The sequence below is a fragment of the Nyctereutes procyonoides genome, unplaced genomic scaffold (genome assembly GCF_905146905.1).
Source record: "Nyctereutes procyonoides isolate TBG_1078 unplaced genomic scaffold, NYPRO_anot_genome, whole genome shotgun sequence".
Classification (NCBI taxonomy): Eukaryota; Metazoa; Chordata; class Mammalia; order Carnivora; family Canidae; genus Nyctereutes; species Nyctereutes procyonoides.
In genome coordinates this window covers 36,340,639-36,362,950 of record NW_026575146.1, presented here as the reverse complement: position 1 = coordinate 36,362,950, position 22,312 = coordinate 36,340,639, and the positions used below count along the sequence as shown (strand labels likewise).

Genomic DNA, 22,312 nt, shown 5'->3' with positions numbered 1-22,312 from the left:
ACAATCTATGAGATGATTATAGCATAGGAATAACTTAATGATAACATTAGCAGAAGGGATGGCAAGGGCCACAGTTATGATACATAGCTGTTACATGTGTACTATGTGTGAAGTGGTATGGTTATGTGTGAAGTGATAGTCTTATGGTTATAAGATGGACATAGATTACTTAAAAAGGTATAATGTAAATATCAAGCAACCACTAAAAAGATTTTAAAATAAGTATATGTGATACATTAAGAAAAGGAATAAATTGGAGTCATATAAAACGTTCATGAAGGCAAAGAAGGCAAGAAGAAAAAAAGGAACTGGTAGGGAAAATCAAAGAATAAATTCAATGAAAAGTTAAAAAAAATTTTTTTTAAATTTTATTTATTTATGATAGTCGTACACAGAGAGAGAGAGACGCAGAGACACAGAGACACAGGCAGAGGGAGAAGCAGGCTCCACGCACCAGGAGCCCGACGTGGGACTCGACCCCGGGTCTCCAGGATCGCGCCCTGGGCCAAAGGCAGGCGCCAAACCGCTGCGCCACCCAGGGATCCCTGTCAACACGATTTTAAAAAAGGTAGAAGGGAACTCTGTGCTGACTGTAAGAAATATGTTTTATATACAAAGACTCAGAATGGTTAAAAGGTAAACGATAAAGACAAATATGCCATGCTAATACTAATCAAAGAAAGAAAACTGAAATGCATTAACTCAGAGAAAGTCAAACTTCCACCTCAAAACATGGAAGATTACCAAACATCATACACATTACCAGGATATTACCCTCTATAAAAGGGTCTACTCTCTATGAAGACACAACAATTCTAAATATTTATTCACCTAAAAACAGAGCTTGAAAACATATCGGGCAAAAAACTAAACAACATATACACAAAACTTCCTGTTAGATTTGGATCCTTGAACTCTGCTCTGTCAGTATTAACAAATCAGGAAGGCAGATCTTTACTAAGGATGTAGACAGCTTGAACATCACTAGCAATGAACATGGACCTACTGACATATATTAAGACTATTCCAACAATAGAAGAACACACATTCGCCCAAAGTATACATGAAATACTCATCAAAATAGAACATATTCTAGGTCAAAAAGCATATTTTAACAAATGTGTGTAGAAATTAAAAAATATGTCCTCAGATTACACCAGAAGTAGATAAGAAATCAAGTACAGAAAGATAGCTAGAATATTCCTAAATATTTGGAAATTAACCAATATACTTCTAAATAATGCATCAAATAAGACAGGAGAAATTCTGAAATTATTTTTAGATGAAAATAAATTTGTGTGTTGCAGTTAAGCAGTACTCAGAGAATAGTTTATAGCACTAAGTGCACATAATAGAAAAGAAGAAAAAAATAAATAACCTAAGATTTTTTTTCTTTTTTTTTTTTTCTTTCTTTTTTTTTTTTTAGATCAGGCTCTTTTTTTTCTTTTCATCTTTCCCCCCTCCTCTTTTTTTGGAATCAGGCTTATAGTTTTTCTGATTGTCTGCCTGGGTTTTTGTTGTTGTTGTTCCTTTTCCTTTTCTCTTTTTTAGGATCAGGATTTTTTCTCTTTTTTCCTTTCTTTCCTTTTCAGATTTTTTTTTTCAACAAATCAAAGCCACCTAGATGAACTGCAAACACTCCCCACTGCAATCAAGGAGGAACTCTGCAGGGGATGGGCCAGTAGGAAAGAAAAGCCAAAACACAACAGCAGAGTGCACACAGCATACACCAGAAACACTTCCCAAATGGCTGGGCCCTGCACAGTGTTTGACCTCTTTTTAATATAGCATTACTCTGAGATGCAGGAAACATAATAAGCTTCCATAACATGAAACAGATAGAAACTTAGCCAAAATGACAAGATGGAGAAATTCTCCCCAGAAGAAAGGTCAGTAAGATATCACAGCCAGGGACTTGCTCAAAGCAGATATAAGCAATATACCTGAACAAGTATTTAGATCAACAGTCATAAGATTACTAGCTGAACTTGAAAAAAAATATAGAAGACACCAGAGAAACCTTTGCTGAAGAGCTAAAAGACCTAAAAACTAGCTGGAGAGAAATAAAAAATGCTGTAACTAAGATGCAAAAAGACTGGATAAAATCAGTATGAGGACTGAAGTAGCAGAGGAGAACATAGGTGATACAGAAAATAAAATTATGAAAAAAAAATGAAGCTGAAAGAAAAGGTGAAGAAAACTATTAGTTTATGAAGGTACACATAGAACTCAGGGATTCCACAAAGCGAAATAATATCTATATCATAGGAGTCCCAGAGAAATAAGAGCAGGGAAAAGGGGACAGACGGTTTGAACAAATTACAACTGAGAAATTCCCTAATCTAGGGAAGGAAACAGGCATTCAAGCCCAAGAGGGACAGGGAATGCCCCCTAAAAATCAACAAAAGTAGGTAAACATCATGACATAGCATAGTGAAATTTACAAAATACAAAGATATAGAGAGAATTCTAAAAACAGCTCAGGAGGGAAGGGTTTTAACCTATAACAGTAGGCATATAAGGCTGGCAGCAGACCAATCCACAGACACCTGGCAGGCCAGAAGAGATTGGCAAGATATATCCAATGTACTAAATGGAAAAAACATGCAGCCAAGAATAATTTATCCAGTAAGGCTGTCATTCAGAATAAGAGAGATAAGGAGTTTCCAAGACAGACAAAAACTAAAAAGGAGTTTGTGAACACTAAACCAGCCCTGCAAGAAATATTAAAGGGGATTCTGTGAGTGGAAATAAAGGCCAAAAGTAACAAACACTAGGAAGGAACAGAAACAATCTACAGGAATAGTAACTTTATAGGTAATACAATGGCACTAAATTCACATCTTTCAATAATTACTCTGAATTGCAAATGGACTAAATGCTCCAATCAAAAGACATAAGGTATCAGAATTAATACAAAAACAAGACCCATGCATATGGGTCACAGATTAGGACTCATCTGGTACAAAAAATCAAGAGCATACCATTCATGTTTTTGAACCACAGTGATATGAAACTTGAAGTCAATCACAAGAAAAAATTTGGAAGGACCATAAATACATGTAGGTTAAAGAACATCCTACCAAAAAATGAATGGGTCAACCAGGAAACTAAAGAATTAAAAACATAAATGGAAGGAAATGAAAATGAAAATACAACAGTCCAAACCCTTTAGGATGTAGCACAGGTAATCCTAAGAGGGAAGTATATAGCAATACAGGCCTTCCTCAAGAAGCAAGAAAAGTCTCAAATATATGACCTAAACTTACACCTAAAGGAGCTAGGAAAAAAGGGCAAATAAAGCCTAAATCTAGCAGCAGAAGGGAAATAATAGGGTAGAAATCAACGATACAGAAATTTTAAAAACCCAGTAGAACAGATCAATGAAACAAGGAGATAGTTCTTTGAAAGAATTAACAAATTTGATAAATCTCTAGGCCAGCTTTATTAAAAAGAAGAGAGGACTCAAGTAGATAAAATCATGAATAAAAGAGGAAAGACAACAACCACCACCACCGATACCCAATTACAAAAGAATATTATGAGCAACTATATGCCAACAAATCAGGCAATCTGGAAGAAATGGATGCACTTCTGGAAACATATAAACTACCAAAACTGAAACAGGAAGAAATAGAAGACTTGAATAGACCCATAACCAGCAAAGAAACTGAAGCAGTAATCAAAAATCTCCCAACAAATAAAGAGTCCAGGGCTGGATGGTTTCCCAAGGGAATTCTACCAAATATTTAAAGAAATTTAATACCTGTTTTTCTGACACTTCAAAAAATCAGAAATGGAGTAAAATTTCCAAACTCATTTTATGAGGACAGCATTACCTTGATCCCAATACCATACAAAGACACTAAAATCAAGAATTACAGACTGATATCCCAGTGAACATGGATGCAAAAATTTTCAACAAGCTACTAGCTAATTGGATTTAACAGTACATTACAAGGATTATTCACCAAGACCAAATGGGTACAAGGGTGGTTCAACATCTGCAAATCAGGGATCCCTGGGTGGCGCAGCGGTTTGGCGCCTGCCTTTGGCCCAGGGCGCAATCCTGGAGACCCAGGATCGAATCCCACATCGGGCTCCCGGTGCATGGAGCCTGCTTCTCCCTCTGCCTGTGTCTCTGCGCCTCTCTCTCTCTCTCTCTCTGTGACTATCATAAATAAATAAAAATCAAAAAAAAAAAAAACATCTGCAAATCAGTCAACGTGATACATCACATTAAAAAAAAAGAAGAAGGGATCCCTGGGTGGCGCAGTGGTTTAGCGCCTGCCTTTGGCCCAGGGCGCGATCCTGGAGACCCGGGATCGAATCCCATGTCGGGCTCCCGGTGCATGGAGCTTGCTTCTCCCTCTGCCTATGTCTCTGCCTCTCTCTCTCTCTCTGTGACTATCATAAATAAATAAAAATCAAATAAATAAATAAATAAATAAATAAATAAATAAATAAATAAATAAAAATAAATAAAAAAGAAGAAGAAGAAAAAAAAATGGACACCTGGGTGGCTCAGTGGTTGAGCATCTGCCTTTGGTTCAGGTTGTGATCCCAAGGTCCTGGGATCAAGTCCCACATCAGGCTCCCTGGACGTAGCCTGCTTCTCCCCCTGCATATGTTTCTGCCTCTCTCTGTGTCTCTCATGAGTAAATAAATAAAATCTTTAAAAAAATAAAAATTTAAAAAAGAAAGGACTAGAACCATTGTGCCTCTCCGTAGATGCAGAAAAAAGTACTTGACAAAATATAGCATCCTTTCTTGATAAAAACCCTCAAGAAAGTAGGGGTAGAAGGAATATATGTCAACATCATAAAGGCCCACAGCTACCATCATCCACAATGGGAAAAACTGAGAGCCTCCCCCCTAAGGTCAGGAACACAACAGGGATGTCCATTCTTACCACTATTTATCAACATACCACTGGGAGTCCTAGCATCAGCAATCAGGTAACAAAAAGAAATAAAAGGCATCTAAATTGACAAAGAGGAAATCTAATTTTCACTCTTCACAGATGACATGACACTCTATGCAGAAAACCCAAAAAACTACACCGAAAAAACTGCTTGAAATGATACAGGAATTTAGCAAAGTTGCAGGATATGAAATCAACATAGAGAAATCTGTTGTATTTCTATACATCAATAATGAAGCAGTACAAAGAGAAATCAAGGAATCCACCTCATTTAGAATTGCACTAAAAACCATAAGATATCTAGGAATAAACCTAACCAGAGAAGAAATGACTCTATCTATACTCTGAAAACTATAGAGCACTTATGAAATAAATTGAGGAAGACACAAAGAAATGGAAAAACATCCCATGCTCATGGTTTGGAAGAACAAATGACACATTCAATGTAATCTCTATCAAAATAACAGCATTTTTCACAGTGCCAGAACAAACAATTCTGAAATTTATATGGAACCACAAAACACCCCAAACAGCTAATACAATGTTGAAAAAGTAAAACAAAACTGGAGGCTTTATAATTCCAGACTTCAAGCTGTAATATAAATCTGTAATCATGAAGACAGTATGGTATTGGCAGAAAAACAAACCCATAGATTGATGGAACATAATAGAGAACCCAGAAATGGACCCTCAACTCTACAGTCAAGTAATCTTTGGCAAAGCAGGAAGGAATATGCAATGGAAAAAGAAGTCTCTTCAACAAATGGTGTTGGGAAAACTGGACAGCCACATGCAAAAGAATGACACTGGACCACTTTCTTACACCATATGCAAAGATAAACTCAAAATGGATGAAACACCTAACTGTGAGACAGGAATCCATCAAAATTCTAAAGGAGAACATAAGCAGCAACCTCTTTAACCTCAGCCACAGCAACTTCTTGCTAGACAGATTTCCAGGGGAAGGAAAACAAACGAAAATGAACTATTGGGAGTTAATCAAGATAAAAAGCTTCTGGACACTAAAGGACACAATCAACAAAACTAAAAGGCAATCTACAGAATGAGAGAAGATATTTGCAAATGTCTTATCAGATAAAGGGCTAGTATCCAAAACCTATGAAGAACTTACCACACTCAACGCCCAAAACCAAAAAATCCTGCCAAGAAATAGGCAGAAAGTATGAACAGACATTTCTCCACAGAAGACATATAAATGGCTAACAGACACATGAAAAAATACTCCACATCACTCAACATCAGGGAAATACAAACGAAAACCACAGTGAGTTACCTCCTTACATCAGTCAGAATGGCTAAAATTAACAACTGAGGAAACAACAGATGTTGATGAGTGTTAGAAAAAAGGGGAATCCTCTTACACTTTTGGGGTAATGCAAACTGGTGCAGCCACTCCAGAAAACAGTATGAAGGCTCCTCAAAATGTTAATAGAGCTACCCTAAGACCCAGCAACTGCACTCATAGGTATTTATTCTAAGGATACAACAGTGATTTGGAGGGGCATATGCACCCCAATATTTATAGCAGCAATGTTCACAATGAGCAAAATATGTAGAGAGACCAGATATCCACTGAGTGATGAATGGATAAAGAAGAGATGGTATATTTATACAATGGAATATTACTGAGCCAACAAAAAGAATGAAATACTGCCATTTGCAATGATGTGGATGGCACTAGAGTATATTTTGCTAAGTGAAATAAGTCAGAGAAAGACAAATACCATATGATTTCATTCATAGGAGGAATTTAAAAAACAGATTGAACATAGGGGAAGGGAAGGACAAAATAAAGTAGGATGAAAACAGAGAGGGAGACAAACCATAAGAGACTTTTAACTCTAGGAAACAAACTAAGGTTGCTAGAGAGGAGGTGGGGTGATGGGGTAATTGGGTGATGGGCATTAAGGAGGGTACTGTATGAACTGATGAATCACTAAACTCTACCCTTAAAACTAAGATAAAAAATAAAATAAAATAATATTGTTATAATTTTAAAAATAAAGGTAAGAGCAGAAATAAATATCATGGCGACTAGAGAAAGCAGCAAAGCCAACAGTTGGTATTTTGAAATAATAAACAAAATGAACACACCCTTAGGCTAGACTAAAAAAAGAAAGATGACTCTAATAAAATTAAAAATGCAAAGAGGAACTCCAATAAGAAAATATACAAAAATAATGCAAAGAGGAGATATTATAACAGATTTCTCGGAAATAAAAAGGATCATGAGGAACTAATCTAAATAAATGTCAATGAACTGATTAATGTAGAAGAAATAAATAAATTCCTAAAAATATACAATCTATCACACTTGAATCAAAAAGAAAGAGAAAGCCTAAACAGACTTATGACAAATAAGAAGATTGAATAATTAATCATAAGCCTCTTGACAAAAAAAAAAAAAGGCTCAGGGTCAGAGGGCTAAACTGCAGAATTCAGTCAGACATTTAAGGAATACCAATCTTTCTTCAGCCTTTTCAAAAAATGGAAAAAAGAACATTTCCAAATTCATTTTGTGAGGCCACCATCACCTTGATTCTAAAGCCAGAGAAAGACATCACAAGAAAACTACAATCTAATATCCCTGATGAACATAGATTAAAAAAATTCTCAAAAGACTAGCAAACTGAATTTAACAGCATATTTAAAGGGATCATATATCATGAACAAGTGAGATTTATCCCTAGGATGCAAGGTTTATATGCAAATCAATCTATGTGATACAACACATAAAGAAATTATAGGGAAAAAACCCCCATGTGATCATACCAAAAAACAAAGAAAAATCATTTCACAAAGTTTCATTTGTAAACATTCATTCATGATTAAAATTCTCAACAAAACAGATCTAAATACATCAATTATGCTCAATACAATAAAGCATATACGAAAAGCCCACAGTAAACACCATAATCAATGGGGGAATACTACGTTTTCCCTCTCGGATCCAGCACAAGGCAAGTATGCCCACTCTCACCAATTCTATTCAATATAGTATTGGAAACCTTATCCAGTGCAATTAGGTAAGAAATAAAATGCATCTCAACCTGAAGGGAAGACGTAAAATTATCTGTCTGCAGACACAATTCTCTATGTAGAAAACACTAAAGACAAAAAAGAAATGTTAAAATTAATAAATTCAGTAAAGTTAGAGGATGTAAAATCAACAGTTTCTATATACTAACAATGAATTATCTGAAAAGAAAATTTAAAAGTACTTAGGAATAAATTTAACCAAAGAACTGAAAGACCTGTATACTAAAGATTACAAAACATCAATAAAAAAATTTAAAGAGGATACAGACAAATGGAAAGACATCCCATGGATTGGAGAATTAATACTGTTAAAATGTCTATACTACCCAAAGTGATCTACAGATTTAATGCAATTCTTATTCAAATCCCAAAGGTATTCTTTACAGAAGTAGAAAAAAATCCAAAAATTCATATTAAACAACAAAAGACCCTAGATAGCCAAAGCAATCTTGAGAAAGAACAATGTTAGAGGCATCACACTACCAGACTTCAAAATATATTATACAAAGCTATAGTAATAAAAACATCATGGTACTGGCATGAAAACAGGCATATAGACCAATAGATTAGTACAGAAGCCCAGAAATATATTCATACATATAGAGTTGACTTAAACAATGGTGCAAAGAATATGCGATGGAAATAGAACAGTTTGTTCAATAAATGGTGTTGGGAAAACTGGATATCCACATGCAGAAGAATGAAATTGGGCTGTTATTTCAAACTACATACAAAAATCAACTCAAAATGGATTAAAGACTTAAGCATAAGAATGAAAAATCATAAAATTCCTAGAAGAAAACATAGGGAGATGGCTCCCTGGCATCAGTGTTGGCAATGGTTTATTGGATATGATACCAAAAGCACAAGCAACCAAAGCAAAATTAGAGAAGTGAGACTACATCACACTATAAAGCCTTTGGACAGCAAAGGAAACAAGAGTGCAAAGGCAACCTATGGAATGGGAGAAAATATTCAAAAAGTAATGAATAAATCAAAATATACAAAGAAGTCACAAAGTCACACAGCTCAATAGCAAAAAACAAAACAACATATAATCAGATTAAAATAATGGGCAAAGGACCTGAGCTGACATATCTCAAAAGCAGCTATACATATAAACAAGTTAATGAAAATGTGCTCCACATCACTAAACATTAGGGAAATGCAAATCAAAACCACAATGATATATCACTTCACACCTGTTAGAAAATAGTGATTATCAAAAAGACAAAAGATAACACATGTTGGATATGGAGAAAACATAACCCTTGGGCACTACTGGTGGGGATGTAAATTGGGACAGCCCTTATGGAAAATAGTAAGGTGGTTCCTCAAAAAGCTAAAAAGAGAACTACCCTGGGGTGCCTGGGTGTCTCAGTTGGTGAAGAATATGTGACTCTTGATCTCCAGGTTGTAAATTCAAGCCCCATGCTGGGTGTAGAGATTATTTAAAAATAAAATCTTTAAAAAAAGTAGAATTACTCTATAATTCAGCAATTCCATTTCTGGATTCTATTTCTGGATTCCATTTCTGGATATATCCAAAGGAAATGAAATCAGGATCTCAAAAAGATATCTGCATTCCCATGTTCTTTGCTGCTTTATTCACAATAGCCAAGACATAATCTAAATGTCTGTTGATGGATAAATGAATAAAGATGTGTACACACACACACACACACACACACACACACACACACACATTATTCAGCCAAAAAAGGGGAAGGAAATTTGTCCAACATGGATAAATCTTAAAGGCATTATGCTAAATGAAATAAACCACATATAGAAAGACAAATATTGATCTCACTGGACCTAAAACAGTCGAACTCCTAGAAAATAAAAGTAGAATGGTGGTTGTCAGGGGCTGGAAGATGGGGAATGGGGAGATGTTGATCAAGGGGTGCAAAGTTCAGTTATGCAAGATGAGTAAGTTAGGAGATCTAATGTAATCTGAGTTAATAATACTGAATTGTTTACTAGAAATTTGCCAAGAGGGCAGATTTTTAAGTGTTCTCATCACAAAGAAAACAAAGGTAACTAGGTCAGGTCATGGATATGTTAATTAACTTAATTGTGGCAATTGATTCACAATGTGTACATCCATCAAAACATCAAATTGTATACCTAAGATATATAATTTTTGTAATTATATATCAATAAAGATGGAAAAAATGCACAAAAGCCATAAACAGATATTTTCCTAAGGATATATATAGATGGCATAGGAACATTAGGAATATTTAACATCACTAGCCATTAAGGAAATGCAGATTAAGACCATGATGGGCTACCATTATATACCCATTACAACCACTAACACAAAAAATACTGATGATACTATATAGGGAGAAACTGGATTTCTCATACACTGCTGGTGGAAATGCAAAATGGTGGTAAGCCATTCTGAAAAACAGTTCGGCAGTTTCTTTTCTTTCTTTTTTTCTTCTTAAAGATTTTATTTATTCATGAGAGAGACAGAGAGGCAGACACATGGGTAGAGGGAGAAGCAGGCTCCCTGCGGGAAGCTGGATATAGGACTTGATCCCCAGACCCTGGGATCATGACCTGAGCCAAAGGCAGATGCTCAACCACTGAGCTACCCAGGAGTCCTAGTTTGGCAGTTTCTTAAAGACTGAAACATATATTTACCATACAACCCCAATCATACTAAGCATTTATCCCAGAGAAAAATAATTTATGTTCATGCAAAAACTTGAACAGGAATGTTTACGGCAGCTTTATTTATAATAGCCTCTAATTAGAAACAACTAAAATACTAAAAAAAATTCAAATGACTAAAAATGTTTTTCAACAGGTGAACGCCTAAATAAATGTTATATATTAGGGGATCCCTGGGTGGTTCAGCGGTTTCACGCCTGCCTTTGGCCCAGGGTGCGATCCTGGAGTCCCGGGATCAAGTCCCACATCAGGCTCCCGGCGTGGAGCCTGCTTCTCCCTCTGCCTGTGTCTCTGCCTCTCTCTCTATGTCTATCATAAATAAATAAAAATAAATCTTAAAAAAATAAATAAATGTTATATTCATAAAGCAGAATACCAGGTAGATGAAGAGTGTATTAGTAGCTGGTAGAGATTAGGGATGGTGTGGGAGAGGGGATGGGTATGATTATAGAGGTGGTATGAAAGAAATCTTTAGGATAAGACAGTTCTGTATCTTCATTGTTGTGGTGTTTACATGAATTTCCACATGATATAAAATGGCTACAGCTATTCATATACACTGTATCAATGTCTATTTCCTGGCATTGATATAGTATAGTTATGTACTATGTACGATATAAGCATTAGAGGAAACTTCTGACGAATAAAACTGTGCCATTACTATCATATAAAGTTTCTTCAAAACTATATGTAAAATAATTGGAAAATATTTTTTCTTAAAAAGGCAAGACAAGGGCAGCCCCAGTGGCCCAGCGGTTTAGCACCGCCTTCAGCCCAGGGTGTGATCCTGGAGACCGGATCGAGTCCCACGTTGGGCTTCCTGCATGGAGCCTGCTTCTCCCTCTGCCTGTGTCTCTGCCTCTCTCTCTCTCTGTGTGTGTGTGTGTGTGTGTGTGTGTGTGTCTCACGAATAAATAAATAAAATCTTAAAAAAAAAAGGCAAGACAAAGTTTGCAAAACATATATTAGACAAAGGTCTGAACTTCTGAGAAGATGAAAAAAAAAACAAAAAACTAAGCTAAAAATGGAGCTGAAAATGTGATCACTTCATTAAAGAAGATTATTACTGGTAAAAAAGCACATGAAAAGAGGTTCCATACTGTTAGTCATAAGGGAAACACAAATTAAAATGTCATTATAAGTGATACTACCTAGAATGGTTAAAAATAGTAAGACTTATCAAACTAAATGTTGGTAACCGAAGAACATGAGAATCTTCAGACATTGCTAATAGGCATGAAAAACAGTAGAGCCAACTTGGAAACATCTGGCAATTTCTTATGAAGTTATATATAAGCCTACCAGAAGACCCAGCAAACCCACTCCTCAGTATTTACACAAGGAATGAAAACATGTTGATACAAAGACTTATATAGATCATTCATAGTTTTATTCATAATAGCCCCAAACCGGAAAAAAACCCACGTATCTATCAACTGAAAGAATGACACACATGTCCATGAGTCTCAAAAGCATTTATGCTAAGTGAAAGAAGCCAGACAGAATAGAGTATATGCTTTATGATTCCACTGATATAAAATTTGAGAAAAGGCAAAGTGCTTACATTAGAAAGCATGTCAGTGACATAGCTGAGGGTCTGAGAGTTAGGGATGGACATAGGGGACTCACTGCAAAGGGGTACAAGAATCTTTTAGGGGTGATGGAAACATTCCAAATTATGAGTTTGACGATGAAAATATACTATATAATTTTTCAAAATTCACTGACTTGTACACTGAAAAGTCCTAAATGTTATTATCTGTTAAACACACCTCAACAAAAGTGATTAACATTTTAAAAAGAAAAAAGAAAAACTAGAACATGCAGTCAAAAGGGAGTCACATAGTAAGGTCTGCTCACCCACTGAGACGAGGTGGCTGTAATTCTCCAGCATCACATCTCTGTACAGGGTCCTCTGAGCAGAGTCCATCTGCCGCCACTCCTCATGGGTAAATTCCACAGTCACATCCTTGAAAGACACTGATGCCTATAACAGCACAATTGTGATCAATCTGAGGGCCAGAATCAGGGACATGGAAAAATATTTTTGGAAACTAAGTGTTACTATGTTTAGTATTTAGAGTTTAAAACAAAATACTATAAAGGATGACTATCACGGTCCTAACTCTGTCTTACACATTGGGGATATGTACACGATTAGTTAAAAAAAAAACCTCATATTCTTATTTATTTATATTTACTTTTAATTTATACACATATATTGTCACTTAATATAATAAGAAAACTTAGGGCCTTATTTTTTTAGGTAAGGTTATTATAAATAGGATTCCTGTATACATTTCCCACACACCAACAGATTATGCTGAGCACTCTGTACAGTATACAATATCAATCTGGAGATCTCTGCTGGGGTAACAGAAAACTAATGAAGAGATACATGTAAGACTGGGGAAGTATTTACATACTACCAGATTCATATTTCAGGAGCAATGCTTTAGAACAGGATTTTTTCAACTTGGCACTACTGACACTATGGATAATGCTATTTTTGTGGAAGACTGTCCTGTGTACTTCAGGATGTTTATCAATATCCCTGTCTCCTACTGATTAGATGCCAGCAATAATCCCAGTTGTGACTACCAAAAATATCTCCAAATGTTGCCAAATGTCTCCCGGGGAGCAAAATCAACTCTAGTTAGGAACTACTGCTCCATATGGAAAGGTGGACAGTTTTAAGTAGCAAAACAAAAGACCAATTTAAGAGATGACTTACATTAAGGCCAAGATAAAGAAGGGGAAACTAATCTTTTACAGGAACAAAATCTGGTCATTAATTTCCTGTGCAGCTATATACAGAAATGCTGCAAAAGCAACTGGGTAGATACGGATGTCATATGTAGAGATTGGAAGAATAAATAAGAGTCAGAGGTTGGGTCATCATGAGGTAGATGTTCTTCAAAATATCTGTGGAAAATAGAGATGGAATTATTTAATTCATTGTTGATTGCATGATCTGGGGCCAGGGTCCAAAATTAAAATAAGGATCTAGGAGATACCAGTTATTAAGATGGCTAACTGAAGTCATTTGAGAAAAAGGAACAGCTCAAAAATGACAGAAACAGGAGAGAAAAGGACCAAGTAGAGAATTCAAGGGAAGAGTAAAATTTAAGAGGTAGGTAGAAAAAGGAAGTACATGACGGCTGAGAAAGAATTCTGGAATAGTAGAAAGAAAAACTGGAAAGATTATAGTACTAGAAATTAAGAGAAGACAGAATTAAAAGTATGATTCCTGTAGTTTAAGGGAAGAGATGGAACATACACATTTACTTCCATGCCTCAGAAAACACACTCAGGTAAAATACGAAACCTACTATAAAAGTTCGACAAAAGGGGAATACTGAGAAACATCCCAGCAGAAGGCCCCAAAATTTGAACAAATTCTGGAAGATAGAGGATAAAACAGTATTAGATAAGCAAAAAGGACAATGTTGGCCACAATCTAACACAAACACAGAAGTGAGCAGAAGGAGCAGGGAAGTGATGAGAGCCTAAAAAGGCATCCTAGCTTAAACTGAACAGGACCTAGAACCAGTGTGTAATAGGAAGAATGATTAACAAAATACATTTCCTATTTGAATATAGGTGACATTCAAATGCATAAGGAACGTATGGACACAAAAATGTCACGGGGTAACTAGCTGGCCATCTGGGAAAATAAATATCTTGTACCACAGAGCAGGACAAAAATTAAAGTATATTCAAGATCTAAATGTAAAAAAAAGATCAAATTCCAGAAGATCACATAGAACAATTACTTTACAACATTAGAGTGGGAAATGCCCAATTAGGACTGAAAATCCAGGAATGTTAATGAAAAAACTGCTAGATTTGACACAAAAATCAAATGCTTTTACAACCAAAAAAAAAAAAAAAAATCATGAGCAGGTCAAAATTACAAAAAACTTCAGGGAAGTTGTGCAATTTATATCACAGGAAAAGGGCAATAACAATATAGTGGATACAGTAATTAAAATCAGCACATCAATAGGAAAACAGGTAAGGGATAAATAGTTCAACAAAAAAGAAATATAGGTTATTACAAACAAAAAAAGATGTTCCACATCTCACTTATGAGAAAAGCTTATAAAACTAAACAGATTATTTTAACCACATTGGTAAAAATTCAGAATTTGACAGCACACTCTATTTGCAAAGTTGTGGAAAAGAAACACACATTCTCAGACTGCTGGCTCTACCTTAAATTACATCCAGAGTTTTATCACTTCAAAATAACTAACACCGTTACGATCATCCTTTCTTGCTAGGATTATAGAAATAAGCTCCTATATTGTTCCTGCTTCTAGTCTAGAGTCTATTTTCAGACAGCAGACAGTGTTATTTTTGTAAACTGTAGTCAAAACTATCTTTTTAACACAAAATGATAAAACTCAATACCCTCAAAGTCCTCCATATCACCTAAGTGAATGAAGATAGACACTGTATTCATGAATTGGAAGACTCATTAATTATCAAGATGTTAACTCTGACCAACCTGATCCCTGCACCACAGGATTCTAATGGATTCAGTGCAAGCAAAATCTCAGCAGACTTTTTTGAGACAGACAAGAGGATTTTCAAAACTTTCTATAAAGAAGCAAAGGACCTACAATATCCAAAACAGTTTTTAAAAAGAACAAAGTTGGAAGACTCGCATTGTCTGATTTCAAGAATTACTGTAAAGTATGGCACCCTGGTAGCTCAGACGGACGGTTGGGCATCTGCCTTCAGCTTTGGTCCTGATCCCAGGATCCTGGGATGGAGCCCCATGTGGGTTCCCTGGTCAGCAGACAGTCTGCTTTTCCCCCTCCCTCTGCCCCTCCCCACTGTTTCTGGGTACTCTGTCTCTCAAATAAATAAAATCTTAAAAAAAAAAAAAAAGGGGTTACTGTAAAGAGACATTCATTAAGATACCGTGGTATTAGCAAATGCATTAACAATGAGGATCAGAAGTGAACAGAGTCCAGAAACAGACCCTACATACCTACTAATTGGTTTCCCACAGAGATGCCAAGGAAATTCAATGGACAAAGTATATTTTTGCCAACAAATAGTGCTGACAGGTGGGTATGCAAAGGTAGAGAGTACAAATATGACAAGTATATGTCCGTCAATTCCCACTATTTGGAGTCTACTGCCCAGAGTCTACAGAATATTAAGACCTTCAGACCCTGAAATTTTAGGTTTCAGATTGAGACAACTGGAACATATTTTGTCTTCTTCTGATTAGCAGCCTTTATGCCAAAATAAAATTAAGCTGATCAAAAAAGGAACTACTGATAGAACAGATAAACACCTTGAAATCCTAAGAAAATGCTATTAACAAGCTCATGAAAGTACATTTAAAAATGTAAATAAAAATGAATAATTTTTTAATGAAATGTAATGTCAGAAGTTATATTAAGAAAAAGTACATGAGTACCTGGGTAGCTTAGTCAGTTAAGCATCCAACTCTTAATTTCAGCTCAGGTTATAATCTGTGTTGTGGGATTGAGTCCTGCATTGGGCTCTGTGCTCAGCAGGGAGTCTGCTTGAGATTCTCTCTCTCTCTCTCTCTCTCTCTCTCTCTCTCCCCCTCTCCCAATGCTCCTCCCCACCCCATGCTTTCTCTCTTTCTAAAATAAATAAATAAATCCAGAAAAAAAAATACAAATCCAATATAAGCTTATGACTAATAAATCAACAACCAAAGTCTTCATACAAAATGCCTTCTAAAGGTCCAAATCTATATGTAATTTCACAAAAATCCTCACGCATTACAATTTTCTCATCTAAATTGCTAGAAAAGGAGCAGAAAAGTTCTCTGTTTCCTTTCATGAGACTATGGCCATACTACCATAATTGGACAGAGAAACAAGAAAGTATAGTCTGATCCAACTTGTGGATACAGAAATAAAAACACTGAATATAGTATTAGCAAAAGGCCTGAGGGAAATATGTAAGAAGCAATTTACCACGTTTGTTAGCAACTAGGGTCTTTACAGGAATTTAAATTAATATTAGAAAATATGTTACACTATTTACAGTATTCACAGATAAAAGAAATAAGCTCTAGTTTTATTCCAATACATACACCAGAGGCAATCAATAATTCAATGCACATTCATGACTAACATGAAATTTTAGCAACCTGGTATATGGAGGGAACTTAACCCTACTCTAACCATGGTTACCTACCAAAAGCTGAAAACAAACGACGGCTGATAGTCAAACAGTGTATATTTTTGCTCAAGAATGAGGTTTCTATTTCTCCTTTTCCATTTAATGCATGGATCCTTCTAAATCTCATAAATCCATTCCAATACAAAGTGGGGAATAAATGAAGAGCTCACCTGAGGTGTGTTCATTTTCTGTGGATCTTGGGAGAATGTAGAGACCTGTGGTGCAGCTGAGGGGACAGAAAGAAGACAGGGGTCACCAGATCTGTCCTAATAGCTCTTACATTCACCTCCCCAAATTCAGTACCCCAGTAGAACATCATCCTCCCCGTGGGCATGGGGCCCTCTGGACCTTGAAAAGGAATGAGAAGAATCATGTACAGGCAGTATCACCTGTCTTTATGTAACTCTGAAATGATCATGGGCTTAAACCTGCAGTTTTTTAGTGAGCAAACATTAAAATTTTCTTGACTGATTTAATAATAATACATGTGTCCTTCTGACTAAACACAAAACAACAGAAGATTATTTGAATTAGAGTACACCAAAGGATGAGACACTATTCTTTCAGTAAAATTAACTTAGCAGACAAATACTCTCAGCATGCATCATTTGCATATTTTTCTCAGTAATATTTAATCCCTGGCATAGAAATCATGGCAAGCCTAGTTTAAAAAAAAAAAATGAGATGCTTCAAGACAGGAATTTTTTATTGTTTCAGCTGTGATGTATTTTTCAAAAGTCCCCTTTGATAAGATGCTTTTGGTGACTTACTTGTGAGAGAGTAAGCTATACTCTTTCCTGACTCTCTTCTCACAAACCAACTAGGTTTTCCCCAGTAAGTCACTGAACCTTTCAGGTTCAATATCTTAAAGCTTTCAAAAGAGAAGTAGATGACTTTGGAAAACACTGCCCTTATCAGCATTCTGGGATCCTGTGAGGTCACAATAATGTCACTAGTGTCACATGTGGTGATGGACAATTGGAACAGCAGTGCAACCTCTGCAGCATGGGGGTCATTTCTGCCTGGTTATCCCTTACTCCCCACCTCACCCTCACAAGCTCTCCAAGAGTGGCCTTTCCTGAGCAGCCTGCCCCTGGACCACCCTCTTTTCACTCTTCTCAAGGCTGGCCCCAATTCCCCTATCACATAGTGAGGTGGCTTCTGAAGGTGATGTGACCACTAAATTTAGCTTATTCTGGGCAAGGGTATCAGGAACTGCTTCTGATCTTGCAAACCTATGATCTGCTCTTTTTTGGGCCCTTCTGTCTCTTCTCTGAAGCTCTGGAGAGAGGTCAGAGGAGTGCTCTCTTCCACGTAAGACTCCTAGTCACAGAGGTCCCCTGCTTCCTACCTACCTCTAGAGGCTTGCTTTGTTTCAAGGTAATTGGGACACGCACCTAAGAAATAATTCATTCTAGTGGCAAAACCATGACTCTTGGAATTCATTATAATATCAGATTTAGGGGATCCCTGGGTGGCGCAGCGGTTTGGCGCCTGCCTTTGGCCCAGGGCGCGATCCTGGAGACCCAGGATCGAGTCCCATGTCGGGCTCCCGGTGCATGGAGCCTGCTTCTCATTCTGCCTGTGTCTCTGCCTCTCTCTCTCTCTCTCTGTGACTATCATAAATAAATAAAAATTAAAAAAAAATTAAAAAAAAATAATATCAGATTTAATAGACAGCCTGATAATACAGAAGGGGCCAGGAACCTGTGTCTGACCCAAGGGACCTGAAGAGACATTAAAACATCAGAATATATCTGACATACGGTCAGATTCCATCTACATTCATCTTCTTTTATATCCTTGGGGACCTGGGGTCAGGCTACACTTACTAAGTGCTCTGAAGGCTAGTTTTAGGCAGCCGTGATGGTTAGACAATGCCTGAGGTTGGAAGTAAAGCACATCTGCCCTTGAATCCAGACTCCCTCACTGCTAGCTTGTGACCTGGATGTATCGTTCCCCCAACCTGAGCCTCGGTTTTTTTTTTGTTTGTTTGTTTTAAGTGGTCGTGAGGTTATGTGAGATCACCCAACGAAAAGAACGGTGTCTTTTAATGATAACTCAGGGCCAGTGCCCGGCAATTGTTTAAATACTTTACAAGTAAGGACTTAGAAGTTCAAACGAGCCCATGGAACAGTCATATTAATACAGTTTTGAGAGGAGAAAGCTGACTCTCACCCGGTTTCCTCCTATCGCCTCTGCTGGAATTTCCCCGAACTCAGGCTCTCACCGCAGACGCATGGTCGCCATCAGCGCTGTAAACGTACGTTCCCTCCCACCGCCACTAAGTCGGGCTGCAGGCGTGTCCAAGCATAGTGTCCGCACACACCCAGGCCTGCACCCAGCACCTGCTCAAGACGGGCTCAGCCCCGCGGCCCGCCGGAAGCCCGAGGGCCGGGGCTCTTCCCCTGCCCCCCTGACACCCCCACCAGCCTCCTGTTGGCCGAGGGCCGGCCGGGCGCCTACCAGAGATGTCCCAGAGACTTCCCGCTCCCATCCCCAGACACCAGCGCGCCCTCAGAGGAGGCCCCGCAGCACTCTCACCGCAGGCGCGCATCCTCCTCTTCCCGAGACCTTCGGGCTCCAAGACCGCTTTCCCGCAGTCCCCAGCGGACGAATGAGGAGGCGGGGCTACGACTGCGCTTGCGAGAAGGAGCCCAGAAGCCCCTTCCCAGAGTGCCCCGCAGTGAGGCCTAAGGATTCAGGACTACATTTCCCATAGACCTCCGCAGCAAGGTTTGAAGTCACTCTTTCGGCATTTCCGCGTTTTAGAAAGCGGGAGGCTGCTTGTTCTTGAAAGTCTCCCGCCCATCTGAGCCAGAAGAGGTTGAGGATGAAACTTGAACTCTTCTGCCAAATACAAAGAGCGCCCCTCTCTTGGCTCCGTATTGAAATAGCATTTTCTCCCTTAGGTTATTTGTAAACAATGGGAAAACTTGAATATGGATGGGATACTAAAAATACTAAAACTACGGTTAAGTAGGTGAAGTGTGAAAAAAAAACTTTGAAGTTATGTAGGAAAATTGATTTTGCAAAAAAAAGAAATGTTATGACAAATGAGGCATTTAGGATTCAAATAATAAAGCTGTAAACCTGTAATCTTATAATTTTTCAACCTGAGACTTCCACCCTGTCCAAGCCACAGGACTGACCAATCTCTGAGGCTCTGTCCTGGTGCCCTTGGAGTCTAGTGTGGAGTCAAGACGGGTGCTTCAGGTGTAGATGTATATAGGATGTTTTTTGATGAATTCTCCTTTTCAACAAATTTTTATATTAATTATCTTATATTTCCATGTGCATAATGACAAATTTGCTTTTTTGCTAACATTTATAATTCTTTGTCATTCTTCAAGGAATGACAAAGAAAAGCACAAAAATGCTGGTCAAACTATATTAAATCAATAATAATTTACTTTAGCATAAAGATCACTAATAGAGGGAAAGTAGTCACTACATATGTTTATTTAAGACACATTTATCTTGGGACGCCTGGGTCATTCAGTGATTGAGCGTATGACTTTGGCTCAGAAAATGATACCTGGGTCCTAAGATCGAGTCTCACATCAGACTCCCTGCAAAGAGCCTGCTTCTCCCTCTGCCTATGTCTCTGCCTCTCTTTCTTTATCTCTCATGAGTGAATAAATAAAAAAAAAGTTTTTTTTTTTAAAAAAAGAAACATATATCAAGATGCTGGGATAACAACCTCAGGTAGAAGATTAAATTCCTATCCCAGATCATATCAACAAGAGAAAAAACAAGAACCATATGATCCTCTCAATAGATGCAGAGAAAGCATTTGACAAAATACAGCATCCATTCCTGATCAAAACTCTTCAGAGTGTAAAGATAGAGGGAACACTCCTCAGCATCTTAAAAGGCATCTATGAAAGGCCACAGCAAATATCATTCTCAATGGGGAAACACTGGGAGCCTTTCCCCTAAGATCAGGAACAAGACAGGGATGGCCACTCTCACCACTGCTATTCAACATAGTACTAGAAGTCCTAGCCTCAGCAATTAGACAACAAAAAGACATAAGAGGCATTCAAATTGGCAAAGAAGAAGTCAAACTCTCCCTCTTCACCGATGACATGATACTCTGCATAGAAAACCCAAAAGACTCCACCCCAAGATTGCTAGAACTCATACAGCAATTCGGCAGTGTGGCAGGATACAAAACCAGTGCCCAGAAGTCAGTGGCATTTCTATACACTAACAATGAGACTGAAGAAAGAGAAATTAAGGAGTCAATCCCATTTACAATTGCACCCAAAAGCATAAGATATGTAGGAATAAACCTAACCAAAGAGGTCAAGGATCAATACACTAAAAACTACAAAACATTTCTGAAATAAATTGAGGAAGACAAAAAGAGATGGAAAAATATTCCATGCTCATGTATTGGAAGAACTAATATGATGAAAATTTCTATGCTACCCATGGTAATTTACACTTTTAATGGAATCCCTATCAAAATACGATGGACTTTCTTCAGAGATTTGGAAAAAAAACATCTGAAGATTTGTGTGGATTCAGAAAAGACCCTGAATAGCCAGGGGAATGTTAAAAAAGAAAACCATAGCTGGGGGCATCACAATGCCAGATTTCAGGTTGTACTACAAAGCTGTGATCATCAAGACAGTGTGGTACTGGCACAAAAACAGACCCATAGATCAATGGAACAGAATAGAGAATCGAGAAATGGCCCCTCAACTCTGTGGTCAACTAATATTTGACAAAGCAGGAAAGACTATCCACTGGAAAAAAGACAAGTCTCTTCAATAAATGGTGCTGGGAAAATTGGACATCCACATGCAGAAGAATGAAACTAGACCATTCTCTTACATCATCCACAAAGATAAACTCAAAATGGATGAACGATCTAAATGTGAGACAAGAAGCCATCAAAATCCTAGAGGAGAACACAGGCAACACCCTTTTTGAACTTGGCCACCACAACTTCTCACAAGATACATCTATGAAGGCAAGGGAAAGAAAAGCAAAAATGAATTATTAGGACTTACTCAAGATAAAAAGCTCTGGGGAGATCTATTTTCTGCACATTTTAGAATCACCCCTAAGTGAGACTGCAAATGCAGCAGCCATAATTTCCCAAGATGACACTATATACTCTTGGGTTAAAGGAGATTCGACTGGCCTCCTTGGAGATTTGGGGGTACGAATTAATTGTATATACTTATGACTAAGTAATGAGGAATTCTGTCAAAGTAACTCAGTTTGCCCTTCAGTCAAAGCCTCATATATATAAAGCAGGATATATCAAGGACTAGGAGAGAGGATCTGAAGCCCTATTATAATGACTTGTGTTAGTTTCTCCCCATGAGATCCAGAATTTTATATATAGATATATATCTTAAGAAACATCTTGGTATGGGGCACCTGGGTGGCTCAGTGGTTGATTATCTGCCTTGAGCTCAGGTTGTGATCCCAGGATCTGGAATC

General features: G+C 37.4%; 1 protein-coding gene across 1 annotated transcript in view; it reads right to left on the bottom strand.

Moving 5' to 3' along the window:
- The window catches only part of ZNF782 (zinc finger protein 782), a 58,219-nt gene extending 38,754 nt beyond the window's left edge, over positions 1-19,465 (bottom strand). Inside the window, exons 1-3 of the mRNA XM_055310510.1 lie at positions 19,316-19,465; positions 17,020-17,075; positions 12,530-12,656 (exon numbers count right to left, since the gene is read on the bottom strand). Coding sequence (XP_055166485.1) covers positions 12,530-12,656; positions 17,020-17,075; positions 19,316-19,406 — 274 coding nt within the window. The 5' untranslated portion in view covers positions 19,407-19,465. The remainder of the gene's footprint in view (positions 1-12,529; positions 12,657-17,019; positions 17,076-19,315) is intronic.
- Positions 19,466-22,312: the final 2,847 nt, after the last annotated feature.